Here is a 15110-nt window from a genome sequence, read left to right as displayed (position 1 = left end):
ACTTAATATGTGAGAAGTACTAATTAAAATGGGATATTCATATGTTTACACTTTTTAACCTTGAGAAAGTATTCCACAAACAGGGTGTCTTAAAGGGCCTGGTGTATATGTTCTTCAATCCAGTCCACTTCCCTAACTAAATTCCCTTAATTTTTGCCTTCGTTCTTCTCCTCTAGAGACAAGTAGAATCCCATTGAAGGTCACCTGAGCCTCCATTTCCTTAAGTCAACGGTTCTCAACCAGGGGTATGCAGAGGTCTTCCAGGGGGTACATCAACTTATCTAGATATTTGCCTAGTTTTACAACAGGCTACGTAAAAAGCACTAGCAAACTAAAATTTCATATAGACAATTACTTGTTTATATGGCTCTGTGTAGTATACACTGAAATGTATGTACAATATTTATATTCCCATTAATTTATTTTGTAATTGAATGGTAAATATGAGAAAGTAAGCACTTTTTCAGTAATAGTGTGCTGTGACAGTTCTTTGTATATTTATGTTTGCTTTTGTAAGCAAGTAATTTTTAAGTGAAGTGAAACTTGGGGGTACGCAAGAGAAATCAGACTCCTGAAAGGGTACAGTAGTCGGGAAAGGTTGAGAACTTTTTTGCTGGTTCCTTGTGCTGTTTTCTGTTTTCTTCACGCAACAACTTTGTATTCTGTGGCTCTGAATAAAAAAGTGTGAACATCTGAGGGGAAAACAACTTCTATCTTCGAAAGTTTCTGAAATGTACCAGTTTAGTTATCTGATAACTGAAGCTATAACAGCAGTATTTTAAAAATATTATATGGATTATAACCAACAGAGCTAGATATTTTCTGAAGTGTACCCTGCATTCAATATTGCTTATTAGAACTCTCCGGGCATCAAGAGTATACAGTTGTGAATGGGAGGGGAAGTGTTCCAAAACTTTATATAGGAGATGTGTATATGAGACTCTTAAGATTTGATTTGGACTGAAGAAATTGGCGAATGTGTGACAGGATTCCCGGGATACAACCTGGAATTGTGGGACCACTGTGCCCCCTTAACTCTCCAGCTAGGGCTGTCTCTCATATTGCTTTGCCAGTGACAAGCAGCAAACCCCTCCAGGTGCTGTTATCACTCAGCCACCAACATGCAAAGGCACACCCAGCTAAGTTGCATGAATGATCTCCAACTCACTCATGAGCTATACACAGGGAAACACCAGCAAATCTCCCAAGCCCTCAGCCTTGCACCACAGAAATATACCTTCTTACACTGCTCAAGACCTTCTCTTGAACAGTGCAAGCTCATTAATTTGCCACTTTGTCAAAGGAAAGTGGACATGCACCAGCCTTTGTAATCTGAGCAGATTCCCCAAGCACTTTAGACAATCTTACTGGTAAGGATAAAACATTAAAATAAGTTTAATTACAGAAAGATAGATTTTAAGTGGTTATAAGTGGAAGGCATAAAGATCAGAGATAGTTACCTTAAGAAAATAAAAAGTAAACATGCATTCTAATCCTAAACTTTTAGACTAAGCAAGAGTTGAATCAAACAGCTTTTCTCACTGGATGTTCCAGGTAGGTTACAGTTCCTAATACACAGGCTGAATTTCCTTCTTAGCCTGGGACCAATCTCCTCAGTTCAAAGTCTTTGTTTTCCCAGCATTCTTTTTGCCTTTACCGTAGGTAGGGGAGAAGAGAGGTGGCCTCATGATGCCCCTGTCCCTTATTTTATACTCTCAATGTCCATGGGAAGATACTGGCCTAGACATGTCCTTGTTGAGTCAGAGTGTAGCAATCCCCATTGTTTGAACAACTGAGTCATAGAGTTGAGCAGTCCTCATTGTGTGGTGCTTGCACAACTGTCTCTTATTGAATTGCAGATCTCTTGTTTACAATTCTCCTGCTGGTCAATGGTCATTTAACACCCGCCTGAGTCACCTCCTTTATTGGGAAATAGCAGTGGGCAACTTCGAAACTCACAACATATTTCAATAACAACCGTATAGCAAAATCGCATAACTTCATACACACTAACAATTATATAGACAGAACAATGAGTTTCCCTGCAGATCATGACCTTTCATATCTTACATGGCATGCTTTGTATGAAGTATCACAACCATATAAGAATGATGAATATGGGGGGCTACAGGGTGCTACTTTGAGGTACGGTGTGTCAGAGACCCCCTGGAATATCATTTTTCGCTTTGTTCTCACACACTGTATTAGTGATGTTTTGTGCACTCTTAACATCTGGCACTTTTAACAAATATGCCTAGAGAGGGGGTCATATTTCAGTTATGGAAGTATATTATTTATGACTGGTTTATAAAGGCTGTTAACTGCTTTCAGTTTGCAAAGAAAGTTGCCGCTGTACTTGATACTAAGTAATTACTTAAAGTACAAAAATAATTCATAGGTAATTGATTCAGCAGAATTTCCATTTTTTAGAAATGTAAAATCGTTCTCCAGCTGTGCTTTTCCAGAATGTAGTATATTAGGGGTTAAGATCAAAGACCCTCTGGAGTAATTTCAAGAGAGAGTGTCAGTCTATGCACTTGCCAACAAGGTACTGTAAATATACACTTACCCCCCTGCCTTACTTGAAACTCCATCAAGGTCTTCTGACTACCCCATTTAACAATAATGTACAACACCTGACTTTTGAGCTGAGATGGAAGGAGTAGGTAAGAAAATTAAAGGTACAATCGTGCAAGGTGCTGAATGCCCTCAATTCCCATTGTAATTCCTTAACAGCAAGACTGGGCCCTAGTGTCGTCTGCTATCTAGTACAGTTTTCGAACCCTGTATGGAAAGAGCCTAAATTGTATGACTGTTTCAGGCACTGCTAGAGAAGAAGAATAAAGTTAAGGAGCCAAAGAAGCCGCTTCGTTTCCTTCAGAAGATAACAAAACCTGTTCCTCGGCCCCTAACTCCAACGCTGCTAAGACCGTCAACTGTAAGTTGGATGTTTTTAGAAGTTTTTGCTGTAAATCCTGTATTAGTCACTATCAAGTTACTCAAGGAGTGTCCTGGAACATATGAGAGCTAGTTAGTTCTATCTTTTGTACAGTGTTTTTTACTTAAAAATAAAACTGACAAGCAGCGTAACATTGGACTTTCACCTAATTTCCGCACTATAAGAACCTTGATAGGTACAGGGAATCAGTTTTAATTAGCACAAAATTCTCCAACATTAGACTATAAAATAATATTAGTCCAAAATAGATCCAGGGTGAGTGGATTAGTGTTTGGTGGGTCTTCTTACACCCCCGTACTTTGTCTCTTCTAGGTGAGCCGTTCGGAGTTTTTCTTCCTTAACCCAAGAAATACTCCCTAAGAGTAGTTAAGATTTTTTTTTTTAAAGCAGGTTCCAAAGTACTTTTTTTTTTCCATAATGAACATTTTTCCAAACACCAGTCATTCTTGATTCTCTATTTAGATATTGTGTGGCTTCATTATGATCGTTCCAATACCGTTGAATTTCACCCAAATAAATCCTACCAGCTTCCTGTCCAGTTCTTCAGTTGAAGTCTTAGTGTAGAACCATGCACGGATACAAAAATGTGGATCCTCATCTAATCCGCAAAGATGGTAACAATGCATCTGCAGATTTGCAGGGCTCTATTCAAATGGCCTTAGGTAGGTAACACTTCAGGCTAGCTTCACCTTCTGATGCTTTCACATACTCTGCAGGACTGCTGAGTGTCTTGCATCAGGCATTCCACTCATGCATGCAGCAGTCTCATCAAGCCTCCCCTGCTGGAGTCTCCCATCATGCAGGGACTGAGTAGCGCTTCTTCTGCAGTTACCCTTCCTGGATGCCAGGGCTTTCTGTGAACAAGACGATACTTCTGACACAACCATCATGGAGATATTGGCTGAGAGATGAGCATCTCAAGAGACCATATGTGGCAAGCTGGAGTGACAGGGACAGAAGGGAATGTAATAGAAGACTGACAGAATGGAAGAGACTAATCCAGGCCTCCACAACTCTTCCCCGTTCCCTCACAACAGCCTGGCAAAGAACTGAAAACTGTATCAAATGACGACCCTGACGTAGGGGGAGAGGTCATTCTCACCTAAGCCAAGAACTGACATACTGTGATCCAGAGTTATGGGCCCCAAGAAAGGACCTGAAGTACTTGAAACCTACCAGGGTCTCCCTGTGGGAGATGGGTGACACCTGGTAAGGTATTCAGGCATATAAACTGTTAGTCGTTTTCAGGATATGATTTCTCTGATACTTTTGTTCTAAGTCCCAGGTCTAGAAGAAGTAGATTGTGAGATACTGACCAAAGAAAGGTGACAGCTTGAGACTTAAGTGGGTGTGCCCATAAGGCCATAAAAGCGTCAGAGGTGCACTTACCTCGGGAACTGTGATACTCTCACAACCTCAGAGGCTGTCTTTTACTCGCTCCAATACCCTACACAGTCCCCCGTGTCTTCTCCAGGCTCCTCCAATCCCCATTCTCCCCGTAGATCCTCCTGCCCCCTACTGCTTCTGCAGGGTGCACGTCATAGGTTTCTGCATCCCCTCAGATGTTCTGCTGGGAAGAGAAAAGCAGTGACATTTTCCTCACTGTCAAGAAAAATCGTTCATGGAGTTGCACAAAACTTGCCAGCGGTACATTTCCAAAAACAGGGAGTAGCTCTGCATCTGCCATCCTACAAGAATGTAAATAAACCCCGTAGGGGGTTGTTTTTACTTCTTTAGCACTTGGTGTATATTTGTAATCATTGGACCTATAAATTTACTCTAATTGTGAGCTCAGCTGTAAAAAGTGAGCAAACATGTCTAAAGTGTCACAGTTACCTATAACAGTAAATACTGATGGGAGAAAAAGTATAACGGTCAGATGGAATGAATCAGTCAAAACGAAAAGGCCTAGTGCTATAATTCACAGACTGTGCTAAGGCCATTCCAGGTAAACAAGAAAAGTAGGGGTCTAGAAATCAGTGAACCAAAATTGTTGTGTGAGAAATTAGGCCTAACTTGTGGACAAAATAATGAGGGGATGAGCTATTCCATCCATCAATCTCTTGTGGTGTCCTGAAAAAGAGACTGTGGAGAAAGCTGGCTACTGCGACTCTGGCTGACTGAAAGATGGCGGCCAGTGTGGCTGCCATCCCCCACTGTTTCCTGGGACTCTGGAGCTTCTTCATCCTAACCCTGACCTCAGAGAGGGACCAAATGATATTGCCACCGCCACTGGCTCTGGCTCAATCACAGCCACCACCTGGGATAAGAGACTGTCACACACATCCCCGCCCCTTTGTGTGTTCTTCCCCTTCTTCTCTTTCCTATCCCGCTCCTTTTTCCTTCTCTCTAATAAGAGTCTGGCTTAGCCAGCCAAGACAGTATTTTGCAGCACTGCTGTAAGCCGGTGACCAGAGAGAAGCAGCTAAATGCAGTGCCCTAAACAGCCCAATTTTGGTACAAGTTTGCCGGGTCTCAGAGTGGCTGATAAGATCATGTGCTGTGTCTATGTTTCTCTGGTGATGAAGTGCAAGTGAGACTTAACGTCAGAGACAGAAACTGTATTGTCTATCTCTGCTGTTCTTTTCTCTCCCTGTTTTGTGTGTGTTCATCTTGTTTTGTCTTTTAGAAAACAGGATTGGACTTTAAAAACCCCAGCAACTCCAACAGCTCCAGTCTATCTCATCTAACTTTCTCCCCCTTTCCCCAAATAAGGACAGTTATTACTGTATGTACTGTACATACCATACATTACTGTTAAATGAGGGGGCTTCTTTCTAACAAGTCTCTCCAGCTAAAGGGAGAGGGAATAAGGAGTGCTATTAAAATGAAAGCCTTAATACTTTACATTTCAAATGCTGTTTTTTCTCTCTTTTCTGTATCTTTAATCTAAAGTTAAAAAGGAATTTTAAGGGTATTTGCCATGGTGCTAAACTGGCTGAGCTCTCTGTATACCAGACCCCGAACCTTATTTAAAACTGTTTAATATTGGATAGTTTCAGGCCCATGTTAACACCTTTGACTCTTTGGACTATATATTCCATCCTAATTAATACAACATGTGGCAGCTGTCTTAGTTCCCTCTCTGGTTCACAGTCTCCCTCTGCCAATAGGCATTTTATGCCTCAGTTTCTCTTGTGGCTGGCTGGGTGATTTGCTATGGTTTAGCTTTCCAGCCAAACTATAAAATTCTTTCTTTCTGGAGTAACAAAACAGTCTGAGTGGGTTTTCCCTCATAATACAAAGAAGGGAAGGGGCTTTTGGGAAGCTCCAGGCTGGGAGAGACCCTTAAGTGAGAGCAGTTGCATGCACCAAGCCCCAAGCCCACTCCACTTCTCTCATCCCAGGCCCTTTCCTTCTGCATTCCCCAGAAGTCTGATTCTTTTCCCCTCAGTGCAGAGCTCACAAGCTGTTTTCTACTCCACTGAACAACCTCTCTGGGATTCCATCCCCCTCTTCTCTCCAGGTTTCCTTTGTCCCAGCCCTCACCAAGCACTTTCACAGGCTTCCTCCCAGACCTTCTAGCTCCTTAGCTGTCCCAGCCTGGCCCCTTCCAGGGACTTCAGCAAGAAGAACCATGCCCTGATAGCTCTAGACTGAGCATAAGAGTGCCTTACATAGTCCTGCTGGAGCAGGACTATGTCCATAGTGGCTGGAGCACCCACGGGGAAAAATTGGTGGGTGCTTTGCACCCACCGGCAGCACCCTGCCTCAGCTCATCTCCGCTCCATCTCCTCTCCTGAGCGCACCACGTCCCTGCTTCTCCCCCTAGCTCCCAGCACTTCCTACTGCAAAACAGCTATTTTGTGGTGGCAAGCGCTGGGAGGGAGGCGGGAGGAAGGGAAACATAGCGTGCTCGGGGAAGAGGCGGGGCCGGGGTGGGGATTTTGGGAAGGAGTGCAGTAGGGGCAGGGAGGGGGCGGAGTTGGGGCAGGGACTTTGGGGAAGGGGTTGGAATGGGGGCAAGGCAGGGGCGGGAGGAGGTGGAGGCCGGGGGCGGGGGATTGTGCACCCACTGGCGCCGAGAAAAGTTGGCCCCTGTGCCACTATGCCTTATTATCCTAGCCCCTGTTCTGAGCTGAAATCAGGAACAAGCTATGGTAGGCCTGTAGCTTAAAGGGACAGCAGACCCTGTTACAAACCCCAAAATAATACACCTTGTTTACTTCAAAATTGTCATTCACTGGGTCTTCAAACTCACTATGCTACACTAATAAGCCTTACCAGGAGAATGACACTCAGGGGAAATTCCTAAATGTTCCCCTTCCTTAGTGTTTAGAATTGTTAATACATGTGAATGATAATTGTGTTCCCATCTTAGTCACCACTTAGTCAAGCTACATATATATATATATAGTTCTTTTAATCCAGATTGTAATTCTTGCCATCCCCCCATATCATTTATGTTACTCTTCTCTGAACTCCCTTTCAGAATCGCCAGCGTAAATCTTTGTATAGTCTGTCTGTCCCATATTTTGTAAAATATAGACATATATATTTTTCTGACTACTCATCTATTCTCTGGAAATCAGAAGAGCGATGATTAAAACCCATGAGAAACTAGGTATATCAATTGTATTCTGAGAAAGCTAGTTAGATGGATGGTTCATTCAGTTTTCCTTCTGCTTCCTCCCTAAAATAAATACATAATTGTAACTGGATTATTGTTGTGTGTTGGCAGAAAGAAGAGGAGCTAGAACTGGCAGTGATCTTTCTGCAGAAGTTAATCCGAGGCAGAGCTATTCAGAACATGGTATTCTGTGTCCCTTTGACTATTTCTGTCTTCAAAATACTGAAAGGGGTTATTGAGGGTATATTAAAAATCTGTTCCCAATAGCACTGAACTAATCCAGGCCTGAGGTGGTTGAGCAACAAGTCCTCCTATCCATACCCCATATCCTTCCAAGGCTGAAGTCTTTGCTTTCCATCCCAAATTTCTGACAGGAACTTCTAGGTTCCTATCTGTGGGACTCTCTCCCTGAGAATATCTGCTGATATCCTTTATGGCTGTATTCAGGACTTGGTGTTGGGCCTTTCTGTACAGGTCTGGTCACTTTTGATCATTTTGCCTATCTTGGGGGAAGGGGGTCTGTTTTATAGACCTGCTGCTTCTCTGTGTACCATTGGGATTAGCTCTGCTTTACTGATGATTGTTTTCATTTTTATACAGAGCACAGGTGAGAGATGATAGGCTCTGTGTCAATAAGTAATGCAGTTTTGAAAATGGTTTGATATGAAAATTGGGTTTCTTGAGTCTTTCCCTCATCCGGAGTGGCCTGATAGGAATGATGTCTTTGACTCCATTGTAGGGATGTTGACTTGCACAAAAATTTTGAGAGCCTCCCCGCCAAGGCTGCCCTTCTGTTGCTGGGCTTATGTATGAGGAAGGGCAGGGGGCAGTAGATACCAGAAGAGGGGAGGAAAGAAAAGGACATGGCCCAGGGGAGGAGATAGGGGGCAGGGGGCATCATGGGGAGAGAGCTGAGGAGTGTCCAAGAGGATGCATGGTGGAGCTGGCAGAGGAGGGATCAGGGAGAGAGTCATTCCTATTAGTCAAGGGGAAGAGAAGATTGGCTCGCCCCAGATTTCTTATGGTATTTAGTGCATACTTGAGGTTGAATTTTCTGCCTGAAACAAGACCCACCTTCTCCCTCTCCCCACAGGGGAGAGAAGAGTGTCTTTCTCAAAGCTCAAAAATAAGTAGACTGACTAAAGAAATGATATTTTGCTTTTAAACATCATAAGAAATCTTTTTGGGGAGGTTGTGGGGGGAACATCTGATTTTTTTAATTGATGGGGTTGGCAATTCTGCCAGCAATTTAAAGTCCAGTCTAGCATGTGTTTAACTCTAACCCCTTCTGGGTATACAAAGATCTGCTAAGTTTGTTTGTCATGCCCTCCAGTGGCTAGAAGACTGGGTAAGTGTTAATGCAACTGAAAGATAATGGAGGTTCTCCTTTGAATAGGTAATAGAGACCTGTCTGTTCTCTGGAGAAGAAGGGCCTGAGTTCTGCCCTTCATCCAGCACATGTGGGGTTTAGCTGACAGCTACAGTGTGAGTCTGGATATGGCCTTGGATTCATTACAGACGGTTTGGTTTCCTGTCAGTAGCACCAGGGATTTTCCTCAAAGGTTCACACGCTACTGACAGAGAATTTGGTATCGGAAACAGATGACTCCAACTTTGGAGGAAAAGGATATTTTCCGTTTGCAAAACTCTCAGATTTTATCTTCTGTTTAATTCCCATGGCTGTTAATTTTATTTGAAAGATGTTTGAAGGGAAGGAGAAGCGATTGGAACTGATCCGGGAACTGCGCACCACTCATGCACTTCAGGAGGATGGGAAGCTGCTTAAGAAGGCAGAGAAGCAAGTAACACTGGCCTTACAGCGACAACGCGACTTGCATGAGCACAAGGTTTGGCTATTAAGATAAAGAGGATAACACACACCCCATTCATCCATTCCTCCATCCCTTTTTAAATTTGTTCCTTTCTCGTAACAATACCAACATATTTATAGAAATTGAATGTGTTGACCACATTGCAGAATCCATCACAGTTGACAATAACTGGCTTCCTTGCTGAGGGCAAGGACTGAATGGACATGGGCACTGAAGTGTTCTGTCATTGCTATAATGGGTCCCATCCTGAGAAGCTTGCAGACCTCCCCCGCGTGCTGTACCTGCTTTGTGGCTAAACAGAGGACTTCAATTTCCAGGGCTCTCAATGCATGAAAAATGTGCCTCATCATGAAAGCCTCAGTCCATCCAGATTATGATCCACATGGTTGATGTCAGCTGGCATAGTGAGGCAGGCATGTCACCCCCTGAGTAAGCCATTTTGCTGAACAGATTTCGTGTCATTGTACTTAGGGTACATCTACATGTGGAGCTCAGGGTGTGATTCCCAGCTTGAGGAAGTGCACTTGTGCTAGTTCTGATTGAGCTAGTGTGCTAAAAGTAGGATGTAGCCACGGCAGCATGAGTGGCAGGAGGAGCTAGCTGCCCTGAGTGCTTGCCCATCAGAGAGGCTATCTATGTACTTGGGGAAGCTAGTCCCTCTTGCAGCTTGTGCTGCCATGGCCACATTCTATTTTTAGTATGTTAGATTGATGAGAGCTAGCGCAGGTATGTCTCCTCAACTTGCAATTCACTTCCCCAGCTTCAAGTGTACACATACCCTTAGTTATAGGCATCCCATCCCCTTACAACTTCACACCCTCTCAGCTGCCTCTGCTGTGCAGAAATAGCCATGCAAGAGTTTACCCACCAATTAATACTAGGTGAATGGCCTATGGTACCTGAGCAGTGGAGTCAATTTGCTAAAGCAGTCGCTGTCCCCCTTCCCCAGAGAGAAATAGTCCTGGATCTCTCCAGCTGGCCAGAATCTATTTGAGATTTGGCACATTCACTCTCTTTCTGTTCACTTCCAACCTCTTAGCAGAGCAGTGACATTCTAGGGTTTCAGTATTTCTAGATGCTGCTTCATGCATAGAGGGCAGAAGTGTAAGACTCTAGGCATAACACACACACAATACCACGGGGGCGGGGGGGGTGAACAATCCCTTTTATTGAACTAAGGAAAAATGAAATTTAAAGGCCCTGAGATTTGGAGACTTGAAGTGTCTCTTCATCAAGCCCTGGGAAAGCAGAGTCAAGGCGGAGAGGAGATACCAGCAGTGGGTCAGTTCAGTCTCCATAATGACATTCGGACAGAAAGAGTTCAAAGGGTGAAGATAGTGATCTGTTTGATCTCAGAATCTCATTGTGGAATTTGAACTAACCCTGCTGGCATGTCCTCCACCCCTTGCTTTGCTTTCCCAGGGCTGGAGGAAGAGAGACTACAATTTTCCCAATCTCTGGGCTTTTAACTTTAATTAACACATGCAAAGGGTTCACCTACAACTTTGTAGTAAGTTTCACGTACTTTTCTTTATGGGAAAATAGAACAAATGTACATGGGTAAAAATTCTCTCTAAGATGTGCATTATGCAGTACAGTTAATGACAGCAGAACTGTTTTGTGAATGTCCTTCTTACTAAATTATACCTTCTTAAAAGGAAAACTCCCAACTGACATAAAAGCCTATTAAATATTTTTATATTTGTGTGCATATTTCAGAAACCTATTAGCAACTCTCATTTTTAGGAGGCTGTTGTGGCCATTTTATATGTCAGCAGATCGTAGTTTAAAACTGATTTTGTCAGGTAGTACTTCCCAAAGCATTCTACATAGGGAGAATAAAACTACTTATGATTCTGCAGCTAGAAGGACTGTAATCAGTTTGGACAGAGGGGTATGATCAGAAATCACATACGTTTTGGGGGAGTGTTGACTTAAGGCAAAATTCGGATAGAACATTGATCTTGGAATGTCTTCAGCAGTATCTCTGTCCTGCCCAGGAAATCATTACACACAGCAAAAACCAAGCATTAAGGAGAAGTGGCTCATGATTGTCCCATATCTAGGGTGACCAGACGTCCTGATTTTATCGGGACTGTCCCAATATTTGCTTGTTTGTCCCATGTCCCGACCAATGTTAGGTCGGGACACTGGACAAACAATCAAAGGCTTGCGCAACCCCCGCCCCCTCCTTCCCCCATTGGATCCCTCCCCAAATCCACGCCCCCATGGCCGGAGGAAGCGGCCATAGCGCTTAGCGACTGCAGCTCTGTGCCTCCCTCCAGTGCTTGCGGAGGGAGAGGAATGGGGGGGGGGGGTTTGCTCTGCCGCCATTTTTTCCCTCTGCCCCCCCTCCACCCCCCCCCCCGCGTCCATTTGACCTGGGTGATCTGGTCACCCTACCCATATCATCTGCTGGTATAGTGAGAAGATTAAACCCTCTTCCCTCCATCATCCTCACAGCCTCTGGGTCATGAGAGGAACACTTTCAGTTCCAGCTCTGTGTTACAGTGACATTTTCACATTCTGTTGGATGCTGGTTTGGAAATGTGTAATGTCTTGGAAGCTGGTACAAAACACAGGAAAACCTGTTTATTACTGGCTGCTAGTCAGGGTTGTTTTGTTTACCTGAGTTTATAACAGGCACATTCCACTGCCTGCTGAGCCATTGCAACAATGGCTCAACATCTGAACCAGCTTCAGAAAATACTCTTTGCTTAGGCTTATTGCTGTGTAGTCCATACTAGAGTTAATGAACTTACATAATATCATTACATTTGCAGAGCACAGGCATCCTCACAAATGCCATCAAACTATGTGATTAGGGTTAGGGGGGGTGGAAGGTGGTTAAGGAGACTTGGGCTCTATTCCCGGCTCTGTCAGATTCCCTGGATCTGGTTTCCACTACCATGAATCTTGTGTTTGCTTCAGAGGTGAAGCGAGTGTAAATCACCACCATTTGGATCTGCAAGCATGTTACACTTGACTTATCTTGCACAGGTATAAATGACAACACAACATATAAAACAGAGAATCAGGCTCCCTGTATGACCTCAGCAAGTCACTGCACCTTTGTGCCTCAGTTTCCTTATTTGTAAAATGGGGATAAGACATACCTCGCTTCAAGGGGCATTGTGTGGTTTTATTAATTAATGTTTATAAAGTGCTGTGAGCTCCTTGGATGGAAGTTGCCAGTGAGGCAAAGTATAGTAGTTATATCTTGCTACACTTCAGTGTTCAGAGGAGGGGTCTTTTGCTGGGACCATCTGTGGGGCCAGACAGAGAAGAGTGTGATGGGTTCCCCATGAGGTGCCACTGGGGTACCACTGAGCCCGCTTGGGCTCTCTTTCACACTGTGGGGCTGTGATAAGTTCCCAAGCTCTCCAAGCTTGCTCTGTCACCAGCATACAAACAGATAGGGGCACACCCTGCTGCAGCTTCACACACATGTGCTGAGATCAGCTCTGCATAGGAAGGCTCAGCTAAGGCACCTCCCAGTTGCTAAGGCACGCACCCCCCTCTGGAGTGCAAACCCAAAATTATATCGTCTTGTGCTGCACAGGGAACTGTACAGCGTAAGCCCATAAAATTCACCCCCTCCCTCAATGTGGAGAGAGATATGCAACAGATTTCTGCCCCAAGATATAATTTCCATACACACTGGTTGTAGACAAAACAACAAGTATAAAGTATAAAACAACAAAACAAAAGATAGATTTTAAGTGATTATAAGATATAGCAAACATATCAAAGCAGGTTTCAGAGTGGTAGCCGTGTTAGTCTGTATCAGCAAAAACAACGAGGAGTGGATTACTTTAGTATATAAACAAAACTGCAAACTGAGCTTAACACGCTAGATAGGTAGGATATAAATTAGCAAATTCTCACCTTTAGTGATAAACAGGCTGGCAGATTCTTAAAGCACAAGTTGCCTTGGCTTTCCCAGGTTTTCATATACAGGCTAAAAATCCCTCTAGCCTGGGACCATCACTTCCCACAGTTCAGTCCTTGCCCCTCAAGTGTTTTCAGGTGTGTTGTTGTAGCAAAAGTGACGTACCATCATGATGCTATTGTCCCCCTTTTATATCTTCTTCCCACTTGCTAGAAAGCTCTTTGCTATGACCTGGGTCAGACAGTTCCCATTGTGTAGTGCTATCTTTTGAGATGTTTCTATTGTTCACAGTTCCTGGGGTAATCCTTGTACTTGTGTGCATTTTCTCAATGAGCCATTAACATTGTTTGGCCTTTTTACTGTTGTACCTGAAAGGCTGCTTGTGAGTGTTTTCAACCTCACAACATGTTTCAGTAACACATACATAGCCAAACTCCATAACTTCACATTCGATGATGGCACATACAATCCAATGAAATATTGTCTAGCAGATCACGACTTTTAGAATGATACCTCACAAGGCATAGTTTGTACAAAACGTATCCTAATTACATGACAGTGGTGAATATTGGGGTGCCAGGGTGTCACAAATAGTACAAAACAATAAACATTTTGTATCCTCTGAAGTGTTAGAAATTTATTTGCGCTTGTGATTATGCAGCCCTCTAAACAATTTATTCTAGCACACATCTGACCTGTAAAGGCATAGATTTGACTTTTTGAATCCCAGGTAGAAGCTGTGTTTGCAACTACTGACCCTGATTCTTCATTTTGGCTCAGCTAAACTCAGCACAGAAATGAGGGGGAAACACTGCTGAAGGTGGTTTTATGTCACTTTTGTGTCTCCCACATTCTGGGTCTGAGAACTGGAGCAATCCCCAGTCTAAGTGAAAGTAGCCTGAAAAGCTGCTGTGATTTACTCTCTGCTGCAATGGCAATCTATGCATTGTCTCAGCAGCCCAGAATAGCTGGCATATAGTGCACTCTGGCCACCCCTCTAGGCCAAGGGCTGCAAAGGACCGTTCCTGTGGTCCTTCAGCAACAGGGAATTCCCCGGAAGTATTCCCAACTGATTAGTTCTGCAGAGCTTGCATACAGAGGCCGTGGCAGAGCTCAGAATCAAGTCCACTGTTTTTAAAAGAAAAATGCAGAACACATAAATTAGCCTTATGCCTTGTGAGAGAGTGGGGTTTTGTGCTAGTTCATGTGCCTGTGGTGGTTCTATGAGAAAGGGACTTGCATTCTTCACGGTATTTAATACAATTCTTGTTTGTTTTTGTTTTAAGCTGTCACTGGTTGAGAACCACTTGGCTCGGATAGAAGGGAGGGCATTAGTGAACATGTTCGATTTCCTGTCCAAAGAGCTGGTGAGGCTTCAGGAAGAAAGGAGGATCCATGCTTTTGCCATGCTGGCTGAGAGGCAACGGCGCATCCGGGAAGCAGAGGAGAGTGGACGCCGCCAGGTAGAAGAGAGGCGCCGGCGGGAAGAGGATGAGATCTTCAAACAGGCAAGTGGAGGAGACAGAATTCTTCTATTGACCTAGTTACTGCCTCTTGGGGAGCTGGATTACTTATGCCAATGGGAGAAGCCCTCCCGTCATCATAGGTAGTGTCTACACTGTAACATTTTACATGTAGACAAACCCTCAGTCTTCTGACTTTGTCATGAATGAATCTAGGTCTCTAGATCCCTGCAACACATAGCTCCTCTGTCCTCCTCCCAGCTGTGGCTCTGCCTGGATCATCTCCAAGGCTAATGCTCTGTCATAAGTCATCCTGCAGGGTCAAAGCATTGGGTCTGCTTCTGGTCAGGATGTTTTCAACCAGAGGTTCTCCTTTGAGTGCTCATGTCCATTC

General features: G+C 43.9%; 1 protein-coding gene across 4 annotated transcripts in view; it reads left to right on the top strand.

Annotated features, from left to right (window-relative positions):
- CFAP91 (cilia and flagella associated protein 91) overlaps positions 1-15110 on the top strand; it is a 59433-nt gene that overhangs the window by 19568 nt on the left and 24755 nt on the right. For all 4 annotated transcript variants that reach the window (XR_008446603.1, XM_054043200.1, XM_054043201.1 and 1 more), the window contains exons 11-14: positions 2822-2938; positions 7641-7712; positions 9230-9376; positions 14540-14761. Coding sequence is in view for 3 of the 4 variants with exons in the window: in XM_054043200.1 (XP_053899175.1) it covers positions 2822-2938; positions 7641-7712; positions 9230-9376; positions 14540-14761 (558 nt within the window). In the remaining variant the exon portion in view is untranslated. The remainder of the gene's footprint in view (positions 1-2821; positions 2939-7640; positions 7713-9229; positions 9377-14539; positions 14762-15110) is intronic.

This window comes from Malaclemys terrapin, chromosome 1, assembly GCF_027887155.1.
Source record: "Malaclemys terrapin pileata isolate rMalTer1 chromosome 1, rMalTer1.hap1, whole genome shotgun sequence".
NCBI classification, from domain to species: Eukaryota; Metazoa; Chordata; order Testudines; family Emydidae; genus Malaclemys; species Malaclemys terrapin.
The sequence above is the reverse complement of the archived record's forward strand: the minus strand, read 5'-3'. Positions and strand labels throughout refer to the sequence as shown.